At 35.1% G+C, this 21,647-nt stretch overlaps 1 protein-coding gene across 1 annotated transcript in view; it reads left to right on the forward strand.

Annotated features, from left to right (window-relative positions):
- Window positions 1–11,167: 11,167 nt before the first annotated feature.
- cntnap1 (contactin associated protein 1) overlaps window positions 11,168–21,647 on the forward strand; it is a 40,618-nt gene continuing 30,138 nt past the window's right edge. The window contains exons 1-2 of the mRNA XM_051106725.1: window positions 11,168–11,515; window positions 21,228–21,329. Of these exons, the coding sequence (XP_050962682.1) occupies window positions 11,452–11,515; window positions 21,228–21,329 (166 nt within the window). The 5' untranslated portion in view covers window positions 11,168–11,451. The remainder of the gene's footprint in view (window positions 11,516–21,227; window positions 21,330–21,647) is intronic.

Genomic DNA, 21,647 nt, shown 5'->3' on the forward strand with positions numbered 1-21,647 from the left:
CATAAACTATTGACAATATCACATGAATACCTGTCACATGAGCACTGATGAGGGAAAAAAAACGCCCTATAAAAATGTTAATGCCCTAGATATCAGCATAAATCCTTATCATGTATTGGCTGTAAATCTTTGCAATCAGTGATGTCCAGCAATAATGATTTAATGGTTTTTGTTTTATTACATAATAATGGGGTGCATGATTACTAAAATAAACTCTTTATTTTTGCATATTTCAATAACACTTTACAATACAGGTCCACTAATATGCATTAAATAATGCTTAACTAATGCACAGATAATCACGAGTTAATATATAATTCATGAAAAACTAAACCATTTATTAATAATTACTGCATCAGCAACTAATGAACATTCTATATGATTCAGATTAAGTACTTAAGGAATCAATTAATTGTTATTAGTTAAATTTGTCATAATTTATTCATTCCCTAATAACATATTATATTAACTAATGATTCAAAATCATATGTTAATTACCACAATGGTCAAAGCTATGTACTTCAACTTACAGACGTCTTTAGTCTTTAATTAATCATTAGCTAATGATTTGCAAAGGTATCACTACAGTATGACTTTACATGTTGAGGCATAGGACTTTGAAATAATTGTTACTGTAAAAAAAACTGTTAAAAAAAACATTTGCTGAGTCAACTTAAAATTATTTGTTATCTGGCTGCCTTTATAATTTTAAGTTTAGTCAATTTGTAATGTTAAGTTGTACTAAGTAACATATATTTGAGTTGATTCAACTTAAAATTTTAAGGCAGCTAGTTAAGTTGTGACTTAGTACAGCTTAACATTTCAAGTTGACTAAACTTATTTGATTTGACTGAACTTAAAATTTTAAGGCAGCAGGATAAATTATTTTAAGTTGACTCAACAAATTGTGTTTTTTGTTTGTTTGTTTGTTTTTTACTGTGTAATATGTCATTGTGGTTTTGGTTTTTGAATTAGCCTTGTGCCTCAACAAGTAAAGTCATAATATAATAATACCTTTGCAAATCATTAGCTAATGATTAATAACATATGAACTGACACTATTATTTATTAGGAAATGAATACATTATGACACATTTACCTAATAACAATTAATTGATTGCTTAATCTATGAATCATATAAAATGTTCATTTGTTGCTGATGCAGTAATCATTAATAAATGGTTTATTTCATCATGAGTTATACACTAATCTCAATTATCTCTGAATTAGTTAAGCATGAATTAATGCATATTAGAGCCACCGTATTGTAATGTGTTACCCATATTTCATATAGCTCTACTTGCAATTAAAGTTAGTGACTGCAATAACAAGTCAGTAGACAACAGACCAATTAGAACACATTTTAGAGAATTTATGTGTGTTTGTGTGTGTGTGTTGTCCCTTATTAAAGCAAAATCAAGGATTTATATGACTATTATCTAAAACCCTAGTGTGTTTCCAATCTTTGTAGGGCAGTGTATATCCAAAAACATTTCATCAGGACACAACATAGTAACTTACTTAACATGACAATAAAATAAACACGTAAATAAAACTAGTAAAAGCTCAAAGAACACAACCGTATTAATTATTCATGTCCAAGTGCATTCTAGGAACAGGGAAATTTGGACTGAACCACAAAACTATTTTTCTTAGTAGCATATTTGAACTAAAAAATTCCAACTGGCCTGCTGTGCAGGTTAATTTGACTTGGAAAAACCATAGTGCAAGTAAAAATATTACAAGTAATATTTGGTACTTTTTCAGAATGATCTGATTATTTTTTTTTACTGTATAGACTGTGACACATACAAAAGATATACCTTTCACTGCTCACACACACACAGCAGCAACAGCTACATATAGACTACACACACACACACACACACAGTTTCATCTCCTACACGTCTGACAGGCCTTGCATGTTTGGTCTGCCGTTTGTTTGCACGCCAGAAAGTGTTTGTTTGATATTGACAGGACTATGCTGACTATCATACTTGGCAGCGGTTAGCAGGATTGTGTTTCAGTGTTCGAGTCCAATTTGTGTGTCTGCAAGTGTGCAGATAGCATTTTGCATTCTTCCATATGCATTTGCAAATGTTTGCAAATTTTCCCCACATGTAATTCACTAATACCTTTCTCTACAGGCTTCTGTGGTGACTTCAGCAAAATCATAGAAAGAATGGATGGGTGCTAATTTCATTTCAAAGGTGTTGGTTGATGGCCATTGACACCCTGATAAGGCAAACACTATTCTAGCCTGTGAGCTGAGCTGCAGTCATGGTTATTTAAAACTGTAAAGTGGAACTTGATGACAGGACTAGTCTGGCCTCTGTAAAATACAATACTTGCTTACACCGCTTGCTCTCTAATGCGCCTGCTATTGAAACTCTTGCTGACAGAGCTAGCACGCTAACCTCTGCAGGGTCTGCGTGCAGTACCCAAAACTGTCCAAAACAGATTATTACTTGAAGGGAATTTGCAGATTTAGGAGGTAGTAATTGGTCGTTTGCTCTTTCAGATGGAAATTTCTCTTTATTGTCTGTGGTAGATGGTGTCATGCAGCTGGCCAACTCTTGCAGTCAGGGTATTTATTTGTTTATTTGCCCAATAAACTCCACCACAGCCATCTTGTTGTAGCAGCTGTCCTGTCAGGGGATGATGAGCCATGGAGAGGCTACAGGTGCCCCCCACCAGCACCACCAAGACTCGGTTCGCCCCCGCTGGGCAACAAAGCAGCTGAAAGGTTCTAGGACTTAAGCAAAAATAGTTGGATGACATGACACTCATTTTTCTCGTTCTATCTATTCATTTTAAATCTAACAATTGGTTAAAAATGTAATTCATATGTACAATGTACTGGTTGTCAACCATTTTGATTCCATGGGCCCCCAGTGATCACAACATTTGAAGGCCACCATGATACTTCCAGCTGTTCAGAACTTTTTACTCATGATTTCTACCAGATAAAATATTTTAGAGCTCGATGTAACTACAAAAATGGATGTTCATTATAAAAATGCTCATGGCATATTTCATACATCTATATGAATTCTAGGTCTAAAGTCACACTTTTAAAATGAGGTTTCCTCATATATCCTGGTTTTCCAAGAATATATAAACCCTGGTTCTTCGAAGAAAAAGAGAAACAGAAAAACTGTTGTTGAGGGATTGAATTAAAATAAGAAATATCTTTGACTTTATTCCCTACTTAAAAAACATGCACTAATTCCAGTCATTTATATGTTTTAGGCCTGTAAACCGTTAAGTAAGTCTGTTCTGGATCTCTCTAAACTTCTTTGACAATTAAATGCTAACTAACATATCAAACTATGTGTTTTACAGTAGAATATTAACTTATTTTTACTCATAATTTCTGCCAGATAAAATATTTTAGAGCTTGGTGTAACTACAAAAATGGATGTTCATTATAAAAATCCTCACTGAGTTATATTTCATACATTTATATGACTCCCAGGTTTAAAGTCACACTTTTAAAATGGGGCTTCCTCATATATCGTGGTTTTCCAAGAATATGTAAACCCTGGTTCTTCAAAGAACAAAAAGAAGAACTACAGTTGTTGAGGGATTGAATTAATATAAAAAATATCATTGACTTCATTCCCTACATTAAAAACATGCATACATTTCCGTAATTTATTTGTTTTTGGCCTGTAAAACTTTAGGCAAGTCTGTTCTGGATCTCTCTACACTTCTTAGACAATTAAATGCCAACTAACATACCAAACTATTTCTATTATTTCTACCAAATAAAATATTTTAGAGCTTGGTGTAGCTAAAAAAATGTATGTTTATTATAAAAATCCTCACTGAGTTATATTTCATACATTTATATGACTCCCAGGTTTAAAGTCACACTTTTAAAATGGGGCTTCCTCATATATCGTGGTTTTCCAAGAATATGTAAAGCCTGGTTCTTCAAAGAAAAAAAAAAACTACATTTGTTGAGGGATTGAATTTATATAAAAATATCATTGAATTCTCTACATTAAAAACAATACATTTCAGTAATTTATAAAACTTTAGGCAAGTCTGTTCTGGATCTCTCTACACTTCTTGACCTGACTCCCAGGTTTAAAGTCACACTTTTAAAATGGGGCTTCCTCATATACAAGAATATGTAAAGCCTGGTTCTTCAAAGAACAAAAAGAAGAACTACAGTTGTTGAGGGATTGAATTAATATAAAAAATTTGACTTCATTCCCTACATTTTGGCCATTTGTAATTTATTTGTTTTTGGCCTGTAAAACTTTAGGCAAGTCTGTTCTGGATCTCTCTAAACTTCTTAGACAAATAAATGCCAACTAACATACCAAACTATTTCTATTATTTCTACCAAATAAAATATTTTAGAGCTTGGTGTAGCTAAAAAAATGTATGTTTATTATAAAAATCCTCACTGAGTTATATTTCATACATTTATATGACTCCCAGGTTTAAAGTCACACTTTTAAAATGGGGCTTCCTCATATATCGTGGTTTTCCAAGAATATGTAAAGCCTGGTTCTTCAAAGAACAAAAAGAAGAACTACAGTTGTTGAGGGATTGAATTAATATAAAAAATATCATTGACTTCATTCCCTACATTAAAAACATGCATACATTTCCGTAATTTATTTGTTTTTGGCCTGTAAAACTTTAGGCAAGTCTGTTCTGGATCTCTCTACACTTCTTAGACAAATAAATGCCAACTAACATACCAAACTATTTCTATTATTTCTACCAAATAAAATATTTTAGAGCTTGGTGTAGCTAAAAAAATGTATGTTTATTATAAAAATCCTCACTGAGTTATATTTCATACATTTATATGACTCCCAGGTTTAAAGTCACACTTTTAAAATGGGGCTTCCTCATATATCGTGGTTTTCCAAGAATATGTAAAGCCTGGTTCTTCAAAGAAAAAAAAAAACTACATTTGTTGAGGGATTGAATTTATATAAAAATATCATTGACTTCATTCTCTACATTAAAAACATGCATACATTTCAGTAATTTATTTGTTTTTGGCCTGTAAAACTTTAGGCAAGTCTGTTCTGGATCTCTCTACACTTCTTAGACAATTAAATGCCAACTAACATACCAAACTATTTCTATAATTTCTACCAAATACAATATTTTAGAGCTGTAACTAGAAAAATTGATGTTCATTATAAAAAGTCTCATGGAGTTATAATATTTCATATTTCAAACATAATGCATTAAGTGCTGGGGGGTGAAAACTTTTTGAATTCGAAGATCAGGGTAAGTTTTTCTTATTTTGTCTTATGGGAGACATGTAATTATCTTCTGTAGGACAGTACTAGATGAAAAAATATGATATTTAGGAAAAATAAGAAAAATGTACACATCTTCACTCTGTTCAAAAGTTTTCACTCCTGGCTCTTAATGCAATGTTTTTCCTTCTGGAGCCTCAATGAGCGTTTGAACCTTCTGTAATAGTTGCATATGAGTCCCTCAGTTGTCCTCAGTGTGAAAAGATGGATCTCAAAATCATACAGTCATCGTTGAAGGGTTCAAATACACAAAAAATGCTGAAAAAACAAATAATTTATGATACCTGAAGGACTTTTATGAAGAACAGCAGGCAGTTTAACTGTTCAGGACAAACAAGGGACTCATGAACAACTATCACTAAACAAAAAACAACAACAACACGGTATTAAGAATCAAGTGTATGTAAACTTTTGAACAGGTCATTTTTATAAATTCAACTATTATTTTCTCTTGTGGACTATGTAAACATCTTTTATGTGAACTATTTTATTCAGGTCAGTACTAAATAAAACATGCATTTTGTGTTATCCCTCTTATTTTGGTAAAATAATTAACATTTTGCAGATTCTGCAAGGTGTATGTAAACTTTTGACCTCAACTGTATATGAATTCCAGGTCTAAAGTCACACTTTCAAAATGAGGCTTTCTAACATATCCTGATTTTCCAAGAGCATGTGAAACCTGGTACTTCATAGAAAAAACAGTTGTTGAGGGATTGAATTAAAATAACAACTATCTTGATTTTATTAATTTTAGCTCATTTTAATTATTGTTTTGTCCCCTTTGAAAGTTTGCTAAGGCCACCTAATGGGCTCTGGCCCCTGACTGAGAACTACTGTTTCATGAACATATTTAACATTTTTGTTTTTTGTTTATTTAACCTTTTTTATAGGGTGGGTTGGGGTAAAGTAAAAATGTCAGGATGTCAGGGTAAACCACTCTGATGTCATAACATCTTACTATTATTTCATATACAAATATTTTCACTACTTTTTCACTGCTTATTAATATTTAAAAACTTTTGTCAAATCAAATTCATTAAAACAAAACAGGAAATGATATCATTGATGACTACCAAAGGCCCTCATGATCATGTTAATAAGTCTTAAAAAAGTCATTTTTGCCTTTCTGATAGAGAAAGTATAGTCTTAATGTGGTGCAACTCACTAAAAACGTAGGCCCAGCTTAGTTCAAGCCAGGACTAGGCCTTAGTTAAATTAAGATATTTGGAGACAGAACAATGGCACTGACATATTTTAAGATATTAAGATATTTTTAGTATTTTCAGTCTCAAACATGCATTTTAGTCTGGGACTAGCCTTAAGCCTTGTCTGTGAAACCAGGGGTTAATGATATATGTAAATTACTAACTTATCACATTTAAACTGGATATTCCCTCCCTTTCTATCCTTTATAGTGGACAAGCTTTTTATGTCATTGACTTTGACACTGACGTTCCCTACATAAAAACATGCGTAAATTCCAGTCATTTATATGTTTTTGGCCTGTAGACTGTTAAGCAAGTCTGTTCAGGATCTCTCTAAAATATTTTGACAACTAAATGCCAGCTAACATACCAAACTATGTGTTTTACAGTACAAAATTAACTTGAAGGTCATAATGCACATTTTTGCCTGATTTATCTCAACTTCGACAGAAAACCACATCTTGGGTATGTTTATAGAATGACCAAGAGATAAAAATGCAAATACCCATATGGAAAATTATATGCACCCTGTGACAACCACACACATATGCATAAGCACACAGATCGTCTGATAAACAGCGAGGAAACCATCAGATCAAATGAAAATCCTGTGGAAGGGAGGAAACAGAATAAAAGAGAACTGTTTCGGGACACACGTGTGGTTTTAGGTTCATTTCTGAGTGCCGAATGTGTGTCAAAGACTTTACAAAGGGGAAGAGATGAAGAGGAAGTGCATTACCATTTGAATGTATTCTGTAGTTCCTACTATCTCTATTTGCATGATTCTGTAACCTGAGCGAAAGCAGCACACTTTGTTCGATCAGGGGGTTTCACTTTCCAGCTGAAGATGTTTCACAGCCTGAGATTCAAGACAGCTGAACCTGAACCAGCTAAGCTTTAACCTGACGAATGACTACCTTGAGACTAAAGTAGAGTAAACCAAACAGCTGTGAGTATGTCTCAACGTGAAACTTCCCTCACGTGTAGAAATCCTAAGTCAAAAATCTGTTCCTTACTGAATCACACGAACAGCTTTATTTCCTCTTTTTTTTTTTTTTTTTTTTTTTTGGAGAGGTCACTGGTTGGAACAGAAAAGGGAAGTGGACACGACGGCCTGGCCCAAATAGTTTGACCAAAGGCCTCGTTCGGTAGACTGTACGGTTGTTGGCTGGCATTTGTTTCACTAGAAACCTCACGCTATGACTTGTGTGCGCCATCTGGTGCTCGTATGAGGCATTTTATCAGTTCGTGTTGTGGCGTTTGTCTTTACTGTACATACACACGGACTATAAACAGTCTAAATCACTGTTATCCCTGCTGAAAACCCTGGTGAAAAAAAACAGCACATGCTGGTAGGTATGTTTTGATGCTGGTTTAAGCTGGTCCTTTGCTGGTTTATGCTGGTCCTTGACCAACAACATGACGAGCATAAACCAGCAAAGGACAGCATAAACCAGCATCAAAACATACCTAACCAGCATCCCAGTATCAAAACGTACCTACCAGCATATGCTGTTTTTTTCACCAGGGAAATGCAATAGAAACCAATACAAAATTTGTAATGGTTGTTCTTACTGATTATAATGAGAACTGTACTGGTTTTAATGGAAACTGTAATGGTGCCTATTTGGTCACCTTCTATTGGTGGCTTGATAAATCCACTACATCCTAATGGAATATGTCCCAAAACACATTACAGGAAACCATTTGTAATGGCTTTAATGTTAAAAGTTTATGGTTTGTAATTGTATTTTTAGTGGAAACCATTAGAATTTCTGTGATGGTTTCTATTCTATTTCTATTGTATTCTATTATTCTATTGTTATTAGATGACTGAAACTAAAACCATAAAACAAACCTTTGTCACTTGAAATAAAAAAACTACATTTAAAACTCCAAAATATTACTAAATAATATTGAACGTTAATACAGCTTATTATTATTTTTCATTTAGTTTAAGTTGATGTATTAAAATAACTAAAACTCCAAAAGAAATTAAAACCATATAGACAAATTTAAAAAATGACACACAACAAAGTAACTAAAACTTAAACTAAAATGAAAATTAAAACAGAACATAAAGATAAAAGCTAATTCAAAATATTAATTAAAAATATATAATGATCTTAGTAGTAATACTAAAATAACAGAATTTATTCAATAACTGTTATAACTGTCTACTATATTGACTTACTTTGTATGGACTAAAAAAATGCAGAAAAAAAGTCACATGTTTGGAAAAATAAATGATCACAGTTATCATTTTTGAGTAAACTTTCTTTTTAGGTACTATTTCTACCTAGTCTATCCCATAAATCAGTTTTATTTGTGTAAGCTAATGCATCCATCCAGGATGATACAACTGTTTGAAAAAAAAAGAGAGAGAGAAGTTTTAGCAAATGATTAGCAATATTTTTTTATTCAATTTGGAGGTTAACTGAAAAGAAAAAAAAAAGAAGAACAAAAAAGTCGGTCACTAAAAATAATCATTCTTTTTTTTTTTTAGCCATTATCAAAACAGTAGTCATGTGCATGGGTAAATTTTACCTGCTGGCAGTTTTAAGTATACAACAATCCCTGGCAAAGTGTTAAATAGTATTTCTGATTTTTTTTATTTTATAATGTATGTAATGAATTCAGGACCTTGCTCTCAAACATATTAAATAAACACACTGACACGGTTGTGTTTCAGACTTTAAAACAGATGGTGATTATATGGACTTGATTTACGAATGAGGTTAGGATTATAAAGATAGTTGATTTTGTCTGTGTGTAAAGAAAATCAATAGAGGATTCATGCATAGATTTATCACTTAATCCTTATTTTATATAAAAGCAATAACTGATGCTTCAAATGTAATACTCTTCACTTTTCTCCTGCCTATACCCAGATACCTAGTAATTTATTTTCACAAATCATGAGCTTTCCTCAGTAATGTAGCAATTGTGGCTTGAATTGTGTGTGTGGATGCATGGGGATAGAGGCCTTACTTAAATGAAAAGACATCTTAACCCCTTGCACTGCAGACTGCTTCACCATACATATTCATATTCATGAGTACTGATGTAAGATGATTGTAAGAACAGGGAGGGACTTTGGTAAAACCCCAATCTGATTTGATTAGAAACACTGCAAATCCCCCTCTGCCCCTGTACATGCCCCTGCTCCCACCCTGCTCCGTTGCTGTCCTACAAACCCACTTCTTAATCCCAAAGCCTTTTTATATCACAGAATCATCATGCACAGACCGCCCCCTCCAACACAAATCCGGATTTTCCACCCACCTTGTACAAACGACCCCCACAAACAAATCTGATTGTAACCAGTTGGACTGATTGTAGTAATGAACTTGTGCTCTCTGGCCAAACCCATGCTGCAGGGAATTGAGACATTGCAAATGATGACTTTTTAAGTAAATTTTAACTAAAGCCATGATGTTAGATCTCTGCATTGGAAAATAAGGGACAACTGGGCTGAGCTATTGTATTTCTCATATTGTATTTCATGACACAAATAGAAAAATACATTACTGAAATGCATGAACAAGCTGACATGATTTAGATTTTATTTAGATTTTATTTAAATTTATAGGCCCGGTTTCACAGACAGGGCTAGACTAAGACAGGATTAGCCCATAGTTCAATTAGGACATTTGAGTAATCTTTATGAAGAAACATTACTGGTGTGCAAGACAAAACAAAGGCACACACACACACACACACACACACACACATATATATATATATATATAGATCAGTCAGTGCAAGTTTCTTTCAGCTGAAACAGCCCAGATTTACATTTTAGTCTAGGACTAGGCTTGAGCCTTGTCTGTGAAACTAGGGGATAAACTTTTTCATTTAAAACTCAATTTATGTTTTTTAATCACTTTATTAAACCTTCATATAACAAACATTGCATATAACAAAGCATTGTCATCTTTCCAGTGTTAAAAACATTAACAATAAATCCAAGCATATAATAAATGAAATAATACTAAAAGCAAATTATGACACAAATTAAATTAGAGTTCAGGGGGGGTCAATCCATGTATATTGAGAGAAGGTTAGAGATTTTTAAAGCACTTTTCATTTTTAAATGTTTTATGGATAGAAATAAAAAAATCTAAAATCATTTTAAATGCAGTAAAACAAGGAGAAACTTTAACCAGTCTACATTTGTGTATATAAAACTTTGCCACAATCAACATATTATTGCACAGAAATTCAATCTTTTTGTTTTGCATAAAGACACCAAATTTAACAATGTGAACAATGTGTTCAACCACTCATATAATTTGTCCCAAAAGAATTTAACAATAGTACAACTGTAAAAGATGTTCCTAAGATTCAATATCTTTTAAGCAGAAATTACATAAATTACTGTACAAACAAAAAAAATAAAAAACACTTAATTGATGTGCCTAGTAAACACCGGGATGTCAGGAACAACGTAATCTCGTCATTACGTAAAAGAATCATTCTGTTCAAAAGAACCGATTCACTGAAATGATTCGGACTTCCCATCACTATGACGAACTGCTTGAGCCTAAAACTTTTTTCTTTCTGTTCTCATCTTGCGCCCCCTCCCTCACTGCGAACCCGGACACAAAGTCGTGACTGTCCACTGTCTACCCACCCATACGACTCCACATTCCTTCTGTATTTAATAACAGTGTGTTTATATATGTATTTCGACCAGATTGTCACAACTTTCCAAGTTTCAAGGCATTTCGTTTAATGAAAGTATGCGCGCTCCCGCCAAAGCGCAGCATCAGCACCACTATCTCGCGCGCGCGCCCGCCTCTAGCGATCGAGTCTATCGCCATCCCGGCCGAGAGAGTTAAAGTTGGCCGAAAGGACGGATAAACGATGCTGTACTGTCCGGTGATGAGAAGAGGATAACATTTGATTTACTCATCTAATAGCGACTCCATCTTCCGAAGAGGATGGCTATCAAAATTCTTGCCCCAAGCCTTTTACTCTTTCTCGCCTTTCAGCATTGCTCATCACGTAAGTCAAACTGCAGATGCAAAATGCAGTTCAAATCAATGTTTCTTATTTGCTATAAACGTTATTGTTATGCTCTATCAGGACAGGTGCATCAGTGAAGCTATGACATAATGATTTTGATCTCACAACTGCGATATTTTAAGCTTTAAATTTGTAAAGATTGTTGCTAATCCATATTTAGATTAATAAATCTAGAGGATTTCGGCTGAAAGTAAAGCACTGTTGCAGTCCTGAGTCCGGGCTCGCGACTTTGCCTGTGTCTACGGGCTCTTTCTGCATTGCAGTGCTTCTGCGCGCTCACTTGGGCAAGTTTCTGCATGGAAAGGTGCGCCTTGCGCAGGGGACACGCGGGAAGGACACACTGTCCTGCTGTTAAACAAAGACTCTCCGAAGCATGTATGTGCAGAATTAGACGTGTCTTTAACGTCTTACGGGTGAAAAGTTGAGATTGTCGGTGTATTTGAAATGGCGTGACTCGTATTCCGTGAAGTTGCTTGTGGGAGCAGCCCTATGCGGAGACAGAGGGCGGGCGCATTAACTCACCGAACTCCCAAATTCACATGACGTAGAACACTGCATGCGAATCCTCACGTAAGGTTACCTTTGAGACAGCATTTAGAATCCTCAAACCACTAAATGTGTCCTGATATCATCGATGCTCTATTCTATGATTTAACGAATCTCCACAAATCACCGCAGTTGGGTTGTCATTTTAGTGCTGCAAGAAAACTTGTGATATTTGTGACCCTGCACCACAAAACTAGTCTTCAGTAGCACGGGTGTATTTGTAGCAATAGCCAAAATTACATTGCATGGGTTAAAATTGTCGATTTTTCTTTTATGCCAAAAAAATTAGAATATTAAGTAAAGATCATGTTCCATGAAGATATTTTGTAAATTTCCTACCATAAATGTAACAAAACTGAATTTTGGATTATTAATATGCATTGCTAAAAACTTAAATTGCACGTTTAAATGTGATTTTCTCAATATTTAGATTTTTTTGCAGTCTCAGATTCCAGATTTTCAAATATTGTCCTATCCTAACAAACCATACATCAATGGAATGCTTATTTATTCATCTTTCAGATTATGTGTAAATCTCAATTTCAAAAAATTAGACTGGTTTTGTGGTCCAGGGTCACATTTTATTTTGAATGTACTGAAAATTATTGCGATTGTGCAGTCATTTTAAAATTAAGGGTGCATTTCACGTCTATTAGTTTTTATATTTTTTTCTAGCAATTTTATTCAGAATCAAAAATCATGAAATAAAATTTCAATAATTAATGGAAAGCATAGTATAATCTAAGACCAATATTTTAAGCACTCTGCGTTTCAGTTTGCTTGAAATTACCATTAAATTACAGTTCTTGCAGAAAAGTGAGTGGGTCTCGAGTTGCAAATGAATAAAAAAAATTACAGTCAGCATTATTTGGTAAATTTCTAAGGTCTAAATGCTACATTTTTAAATGTAATGTTCTTAAAATATTTTATTTTTCTTATGTTCTGTCAGTTGTTCAGAACAACATATATGACCCTGGACCACAAAACCAGTCCTAAGGGTCAATTTTTTGGAATTGAGATTTATACATCATCATAAGGATAGGGCAATATTTGGCCGAGATACAAGTTTTAAAAAATCTGGAATCTAAGACTGTAAAATATCAAAATATTGAGAAAATCGCATTTAAAGTTGTCCAAATGAAGTTCTTAGCAATGCATATTACTACTCAGAAAATAAGTTTTTTGATATATTTACGGCAGGAAATTTACAAAATATCTTCATGGAACATGATCTTTACATAATATCCTAATGATTTTTGCCATAGAAGAAAAATTGATAATTTTGACCCATGCAATGTATCTGTGGCTTTTTCTACAAATATATATTATTGTGTGTGTGTGTGTGCTCTAATATTACTGTACATTTGCTAATATTCATTAGTGGTTGTTTTTCAATACAGTGTTTGCATAATTTGTTGAAACCATAATAGCACATTGTATCTTGAAACAATGAGGTTTTGTGAAATCCCGAAAGCGGGGTTTTGCTTGACTCCCACTTCACTACAGATTCTTTGACAACAAGAGCTTCAGTATGATGTGTTGTGTACAGAAGATAATCCAGGCAGCACTGAGGAGGGAAATGAGACAGAACAAACACAACGCATTTGGCGTAAATCTTTGGACGGTAGTGTAAACTGTCCAAAATGAAAACGGGTGCTCTGTCGACACATAAAATGTAGTTTTTATTGAGATTTAAGATGCCCTGTCTGTCTGAAAGCTGATTTAGAGAGTGTAGTTGGTGAGATTAATTAATCAAGAGTTTAAATGTTGTGTTTTGGACTTGGAACAGGGCTACAGAAAAGAGGAAGGTGTGAAAGATTCAGGGAACAGGTTTGTGTGTATTTTTAGTCTGTGACAAGTGGGTGTGCACTGTGTAGAAAGATATGCTGTGGCGTCATAGATTGGCTCAGCCTTTTGAAGTCCTTTTTGATCTTATCTTTTATTTCATTCACAGACCACCATCTACTGTGCTGCGAGTCCTGTTATGAATAATTCATATCAATGTGACCCCCTTGGTCTCTTTTCACCATGCTAAAAATGCTATCCACAGCCTCTCCACCTATAGATGCCGGCCCAAAGAATTGATCTGAATTAGCAATCTTAGTCTAGACACATGTATACTGCAGCCTCCTCCCAGTCATGAAAGATAGATAGCTCACGTGATATGCACTCAGTTCTCCTAGAGCAAAGTGCTGCGTCAGCCTGCAGAGACTGGGGGAGTGCCTGTAATTCAACACATGTGTTACAGAGAGAGAGAGAGAGAGAGCGCTCAAGATGCTCCTTCATGTGTCACTGTTTTCCCTTTATCTTTCAGTGGAGAGCAGCCAAGGGCTTTGGAGAGAAAGAGGAGAAGGACAATTGAGAGCGAAAAAATAACATCACAAGGGAGCAAAATGGAAGAGTTTAAAATTTCAACTAGGCGTTTTGCAGAAATTGGAAACGCCACTTTGTGAGCACAGACTGAAATGGAGCAAGAGATAGATGACTTATTTACGTTATCAAAAGGCATTGGAAAGTGAGAATTTAATTTCACCTCCTTTGCCAAAACATCCTGTTCCAAAACCCAAAGCAGCAACATTTTAAAGGCATTTTTGTTGAGATCTTTAGATGAAGACTGTTTTAAAGGATAGCCATCTTAATTAACAAGTCCCCTAAAATATCTTCATTGTGTCCCAAATGACTCTATGTCATCCATGTGCTTCTTTTTCAGTCAAAAAGAAATTAAGGTTTTTGAGGAAAACATCCAGGACTTTGGACTTCAATGGGGATCAATGGGTTGAAGGTCCAAATTGCAGTTTCAATCAAAGACTATAGAATACACAAAACTGGTCACTCGTATAGTTTTGAATGGGGAAAGATGCAACGCTCATTATGCCTGCGAAGCCCCGCCTTCTTAATAAAAGAGCCAATCATTGACTAGTAAAGTCAACGCGTCACTGCAGCTGCAGTTAGAAGTCCCGGTTTCTATAGAAACAGGGGCATGCTGTTTCGAAACACTATTTATGATGCAGTTGTTGTCAGATTTAATCGGTGATTTCAAATATGAAATTTAATTGTAAACTTGGTGAACATTTTTGGAGAATTTGATGTCTCCCCATTCAAATAGATAGGAGCTGCACTTGCCTGCCCGAGAGGTGTTTCAAAGATGGCTGCTTTGTTTCAGTGCAACTTTAAAGGGCTCTACCATCCCAGCTGAGGAATAAGGATAAGGAACCATAAGTACTTGTCCTGCACTTTTTTTTTCTTCAAACGATATTGTATACTATTTGAACTGAACTGAGCTAGATGATGACATCATTGAATCCATTGATGAACTGCCTTTACCTGAAAATTGAGTGTTTACTGTTGCCCTTTTGCATTATTGATGCACTATTTCTAATTTAATCCTGTACAGCCACTTTATCACAATTCTGTATTGTTAAAAGCGGTAAATAAATAAAGGTGACTTGACTTGACTTGACTAGCTATACAATGTGCATCCGCAACTTTACAGATCATATGATCATGCTGGAAAGGTCACTTGTGATGAAGGTGAACGTACGGAACCAGTGTTTACAAAGTGAACGTGCAAAGAAAGTCAAATGCCCTTTACAAAAAAAGGTAAAAAAAATAAAAAATAAAAAATGAGAATGGAATTTTTTTACCCTACCCTGCCTTTTTGCACCAGCGTACACACAGATGAAGAACTAACCACACGTGACTTTTCCAACGTGAAGTTGTAGACGCGCATTGCATAGCCAGTGCAAGATAAGCATTTGTGGTTAAAAAATATATAAATTGTAATTTTTTTTTTTTTTTTTTTTTTTTTTAAATACCAATTGTTTTGCTAGATAAGACCCTTATTCTTTGGCTGGGATTGTGTAGAGCCCTCCGAAACTGCACTGAAACTGCAATTTGGACCTTGAACCCATTGATCCCGCATTACAGTCCAGTATATAGAGAAAAACGCTGGAATGTTTTCCTCAAAAACCTCAATTTCTCTTCGATTGAAAAAAGAAATAAATGAACATCTTGGATGACATGGGGGTGAGTAAATTATAAGGGAATTTTAATTCAAGAGTGAACTAGTTTTTAAAATGTGTGCTCCAGGAATTTGAAGTGCTCTTCTTTTTGTAATGTTGAGTGTGAACATGCCATTCATACTATAAAATGGCATAGGATAGTGCATAAGTACACAAATTGGGACAAACCTCTTTTTTTTTAGCCAGATTGTAAAACAGTTTAGTAGGGGAAAAAAGATGAAGTTGTTTATATTTTATAAAATACTGGAAATAATTGACTGAAATTGATTGTGTGGCAAAGTTGCTGACTGTAGAGAATTCTGAATCCATCACTTATTAGCTTCCATAACAGTTAGGATGCTCACTTAGAAGGCAGTTGTGAGCCTGTGGGAAGCAAGGTAGCTCACTAGTAGGTTTAGGAACAGAGCTTTTGTATTTAAATAGTTGAGTTTTGCACAAGCTTGTCTCTGTGCAGGTCTCTGCATATAGCTCCATGACCTGTCATCGCTTATTCCCAGTTTACCTTGCAGCTTCTCTGCACCGAGTGCTTTAATAACTGTAATGCTTCTCCTGCAGGGCAGGCACTCTTCTCTGCTCCGCACAGCTGCTAGGAAAAAAAGAATAACACAGGGTGGAGATCATTGATCTTAGAGCTGGTGAAAAGGGACAGACATCTCTGCATCTTATATTTTACAAAGATAGATGGGGCTGGGTCACATTCAATCGATTCATTTATCTGCCTAATGTGATTCAGAATACTGCACTGGTGCTGGTGCTTTTGGGACAGTGAGGGAAGTGAGGCTAATCTTAGACGAGGTTCTTGAAATGGATTTTGTAAGCTTATGCTTATAGAACCATATATATTTATTTGCATTATTATGATGATTACAACAATTAATTTATGATCAACATGTCTTCCGCATGAAAAGAGTTTCTTTGACGGGTGAAGGGCGTGGTTTCAAAATTAAGTGAATGATGCAACATAACGCCAGCAGGGGTCACACATACTTCTTTAAATAAATAACAAACAGCCAATTTTGCTGAAATACATAATACAAGGAACAATTCTGACACCATATTGTTGATTATTTATGTTGCTAAGGGTGTTGCTGACCAATCAGAATCAAAGGCTGGAATTAACCATAGAATTATGATACAGGCCTGTTGGAATTGTGTGCATTTTGTATGGCATTCAGTTTATTTAAAATTTAGTATAACATGCGTAAAGATAGTTGTAATGGGTAAATATTATATGAGTGAGATCTTTTGTTGTGGTTTTTTTTATTTATCAATGTCCAAATATTACAGACATGATAAAATCATAAAATTTAACAGCATGATTGTCCCCTTTGACTAGCTGTGAATCAAGGCCACATCCTGACCAAACCCAGACATCTTCCAGGCACACACACATGTGCACACCTTCTCCAACCAGCCAAGGTCATTTACGGTCAGCATGTCTTTCACTAGCGAGTCATATCTCATTAAACAGACATGCAGCTCTTCCTGTGGGATCAGCAGGAATAAAGGAATATTTACAGGATGTTTTCACCACAAGCTATTTCTTTTAGAAGACTTTCATAATGGAGTTCATGGCTTGATGAATCCGGCTAATCAAAAGCTGAAAGATGACAGAGCAGGGGACTGTGAATCAGATGGGAATTGAAATCACTTGAGAATAAGCTAGATGACTCATGCAGTATTCTGTTATCAACCTCGCTTTCTCCTTCCATCTCTCCATTCTTCTCTCCCTCATTCCATCGAAATGTTTCTTTTTCCCCTCTGTTCCCTCACTGGCAGTTGCAGTGGTCAGAATACTAATAGCCTCTGCTGTGTTAAGCAGTCTGACCCCTGCAGTCTTTTTGTGGTAGCTACAGTTAATACCTTATTGAGAAATATATACAGTTACATGGGGACATTACTGTTGTTTTAAATACTACAAATTATAATACGATAATTGTAATCTGAAAATTAACCCTGACTCAATCATTAACTGTACTCACAAAAGAAAACACTTTGCATTATAATGTTATAAGCTAAGACTTTATTTATGAGTCATTATTCAAAATATTTTGTGATGTAAGGTTAAAATGGTCACAATTACAAGACAGCATATGAAGAGTTCAGATGCAAAAGCCTCTAAATCCATCCCACGTATTTCTTTAAAATGAGCATTTCTTTCTGTCTACTTTGTATAGGTTTCTATGTAAGTACTGGTACTTCTGATTGGACTGAGGCTGAAATTTAGCGAGTCTGAAGTAAAAGTATTTGATGGATGTATAATATGTGTCAGGAGCATTCACTCAGTATCATTATCTCATTTTTCTGACCGAGATGGCTTTTAGCTGGTTTTGCATCTGAACTCTTCATATATAGATATTGATTTTCTCCCTTTTCTTAAAGTGAACACTGATGCCCTTTTTCCACAAGCTGGTATGATTCTTTATGAAAAGTCTACAACATACTTTGGTTAAAATTCCTCAATGGTCGTGTAAAACAACTCTGTTTTTACCTTGTCAAAAACAGCTCTGTTCACAGCGACTGGTTTCGGTGCATGTCTCTTTAAATGATAATGAGCTCTGCTCACCCCACCCCTCTGTTCTGTGGAAGAGGAAAGGTGATTAGCAAATAATCATAAAAGTATACATTTTAAGACTTACTTTTTCTACAGGAACAGCTGTATCATGAACAGTGGATACTCGTTCAGAAAGCAGTCTAGAATAAAATGATTTGCGCAGACATAAACAAATTTATGCGTATTTGGTGGCACATTTCCATCAAAAGCAAAACTAATCCAATGCGTCCTCAGTAGCTCTGATGTCAGGAGGAAATAAGACTCTTATGTTCACTTTTACATTCAAATACAAAACACCTGGATAGCTTATGAGACACTGTTGTCGCTACAGCTGCTCGAGCACAGAGAAGATGACGGACAGCGTACAAATGGTTGAGAGCGCAAATATGCGTAAATATACAGTCTGTCAGTGGTTGTGGGCAGGGCTTGAACAGTATGACATCATAATGCCCAGAAAATCAAATCAGTTTGATAATTGAAACTGTTTAGGTTTTTTGGGGATTAAAAAGAAGTGAGTGGTTTTTTATCATTGTAGGTTGGCTGTATACACACACACTGCTAAGACACATTTATATGCAAACACCACGTAAAAGTGAATTTCGCATCCGATGTCCCCTTTAAACTCAAATAGGCCTCATAGGACCATAATCATTCCTTGCAAACACATTATTCATAAAACAGGTTCTGTAAGAGAGCCACTTTGGCTGTTTCAGTAATACAGTGTACAACGTCACTTTCCAATAAATTCACACTCAGTGTTCCAGCTCAGTTCGATCAGTTTTGTCCCCAGCAGTCTACAAAAAGTGCCTGGAGACACAGCTCTGCTGTAAACACTTTATTATCTTCATATACACCTTCAACAAGCCACATTCAATATTCCTTTCTGAAATCAACCTCATAAAATTAGTACTCTACTGTCTGAATGCTGTTTGCTCATGCTTTTCTGTATAGAAGCTTATGAACTATGATGCTCCTGTAGCATATGATATTATTTCTTTATTTGTTATGTTGTACTACTATTGTTGCTTTGGATAAAAACATCTGATACAGTAATTAATGTGAATGTAGGGGAATGCAATGTTTTGGGAGGAGGATATATAGCATGACATAAGTTGTTTGCTGTAGGTCTCTGTCTCTGTCTGTGTCTTGTCTTTTCATCTTAATGGGTTCTCAGCAATCTATCTACATTTCCTCTTCTCTTACTCTTGTTGGTTTGTGTGTTAGAGAGGTGAGGTGGATGGGCTGTGAGATGTGATGCCATTTGGGCAGATGGCTTTATTAGAGCTCTGTTGAGAGGGTGAGATTGAGGTGGGTTTATCTGACTCTGCTGTTCAGATTAGGCTGAAATGTTGCCAGGTCTAATTGAAGCGGGGATTTGTGTAACAGAGGGTCTGATGATTTGCCACAGCAAGACTTGCTAAAAGGGCCTGATTCATATTCTGTCCACTAAGTCACACAAATATTTTTGTATATTACAACTGTAACGCCCGTTTCACACATGATCCATTTGCACTGCCTATGCTGTACAAAGTATGCAGTATGCAGTTGATTCATGGCTTCTTTATACCACAAATAATCTGTTTGTTCTCCATTCGTTTGATTGTAAAGGGTTAGTTCAGCAAAAAATGAAAATTCTGTCATTAATTACTCACCCTCATGTCATTCCAAACCCGTAAGACCTTCGTTTACCTTCAGAACACAAATTAAGATATTTTTGATGAAATCTGAGAGCTTCCTGAACCTGCAAAGACAGCAACACAACTGACACATTCAAGGCCCAGAAAGTTAGTAAGGACATTGTTAAAATAGATTATATATAGTATAAATAATATTTCTTTTTGTGCACAAAGAAAACCAAAATAATGACTTTATTAAACAATTTCTTCTCTTTCGTCTTAGTCTTCGCCACGCATTCACGAGAGTATCAAAACGTATGTGTGTGGTGCTACTGATGCAGGAGTTACTAAAAAAAGGCTCTTTCTGAATTGTGGACAGAAAATGTAATACATAAACATAAACTCAAATATATTGTAAGCAATATATATTTTATTCATTACTCCTTATACAGATTTATATATTAAGATGCTCAAGCAAGTGGAAAAACATTTAAATATGATAGTTCTTTGACTAAATGTCTGAGCATAGAGTAATTTGCTCTGACAGATGTATATTTTTTGTTGTTTGCTTTGGCAGTGAATAGGCTTACGTGGTTGTGTAGATGCCATTTTCAGAGAAATGTCAAATGTTATTATTGTTCATTATGTCTAGTAATAATCTCAGCTAGAACAGCCAAAGCATTCCATTATGTTGACCAGTAGTTGTTCTATGCAGTCAATTTTTCACTTTGGAGAAATGGATATTTGAAATCACAGACACTCAGTTCTCATGATAGGGTGCTTTTATTGCATTTGTGGTGGTGCTAGATAAACTGTATATTCTGTATGCTTATAGCACTGTATATATCTTATATACTGTATATATCTTGTGTCAGAAATTTAATCTTGCTTTTGTAAAATGCTGTGATTATTAAATATTCTCAGTCATTTTCTTTTTCTTTCTCTCCATTCAGGGCCATGCTTAGATTCGCTGATCTCTCCTCTCTATGCGTCCTCTTTCCATGCTTCCTCCAGATATAATTTTTTTTACTCTGCACACTTTGCCAAACTGTATGGTAAGTGACTGGGCCAGACAAATCATGGGTTGCAGAAAGCATTTTGAATAGGTCTCGTTGAAAATGGTAAAGTTAATTACTAGCATCTCTTCACTTTTGGATGGGTTGCCTTTTGAAGCAAAATGTCTGGCTTTCTCTTATTTTTCCCCCAGAGGAAAACAAATACAAAAAAACGCCCAAAATACATAGGGACCAAGGTCCTGCTGACTATAATTGGTTCCTGCAGCCCATGACTAGAATGTCTGAAATCCCTGAAGTCAACTACATTTCTCAAATAATTGTGTGATGATGCATTTGTAAGTAACGTTGGATAAAAGC

The sequence above is a fragment of the Labeo rohita genome, chromosome 3, assembly GCF_022985175.1.
Source record: "Labeo rohita strain BAU-BD-2019 chromosome 3, IGBB_LRoh.1.0, whole genome shotgun sequence".
NCBI classification, from domain to species: Eukaryota; Metazoa; Chordata; class Actinopteri; order Cypriniformes; family Cyprinidae; genus Labeo; species Labeo rohita.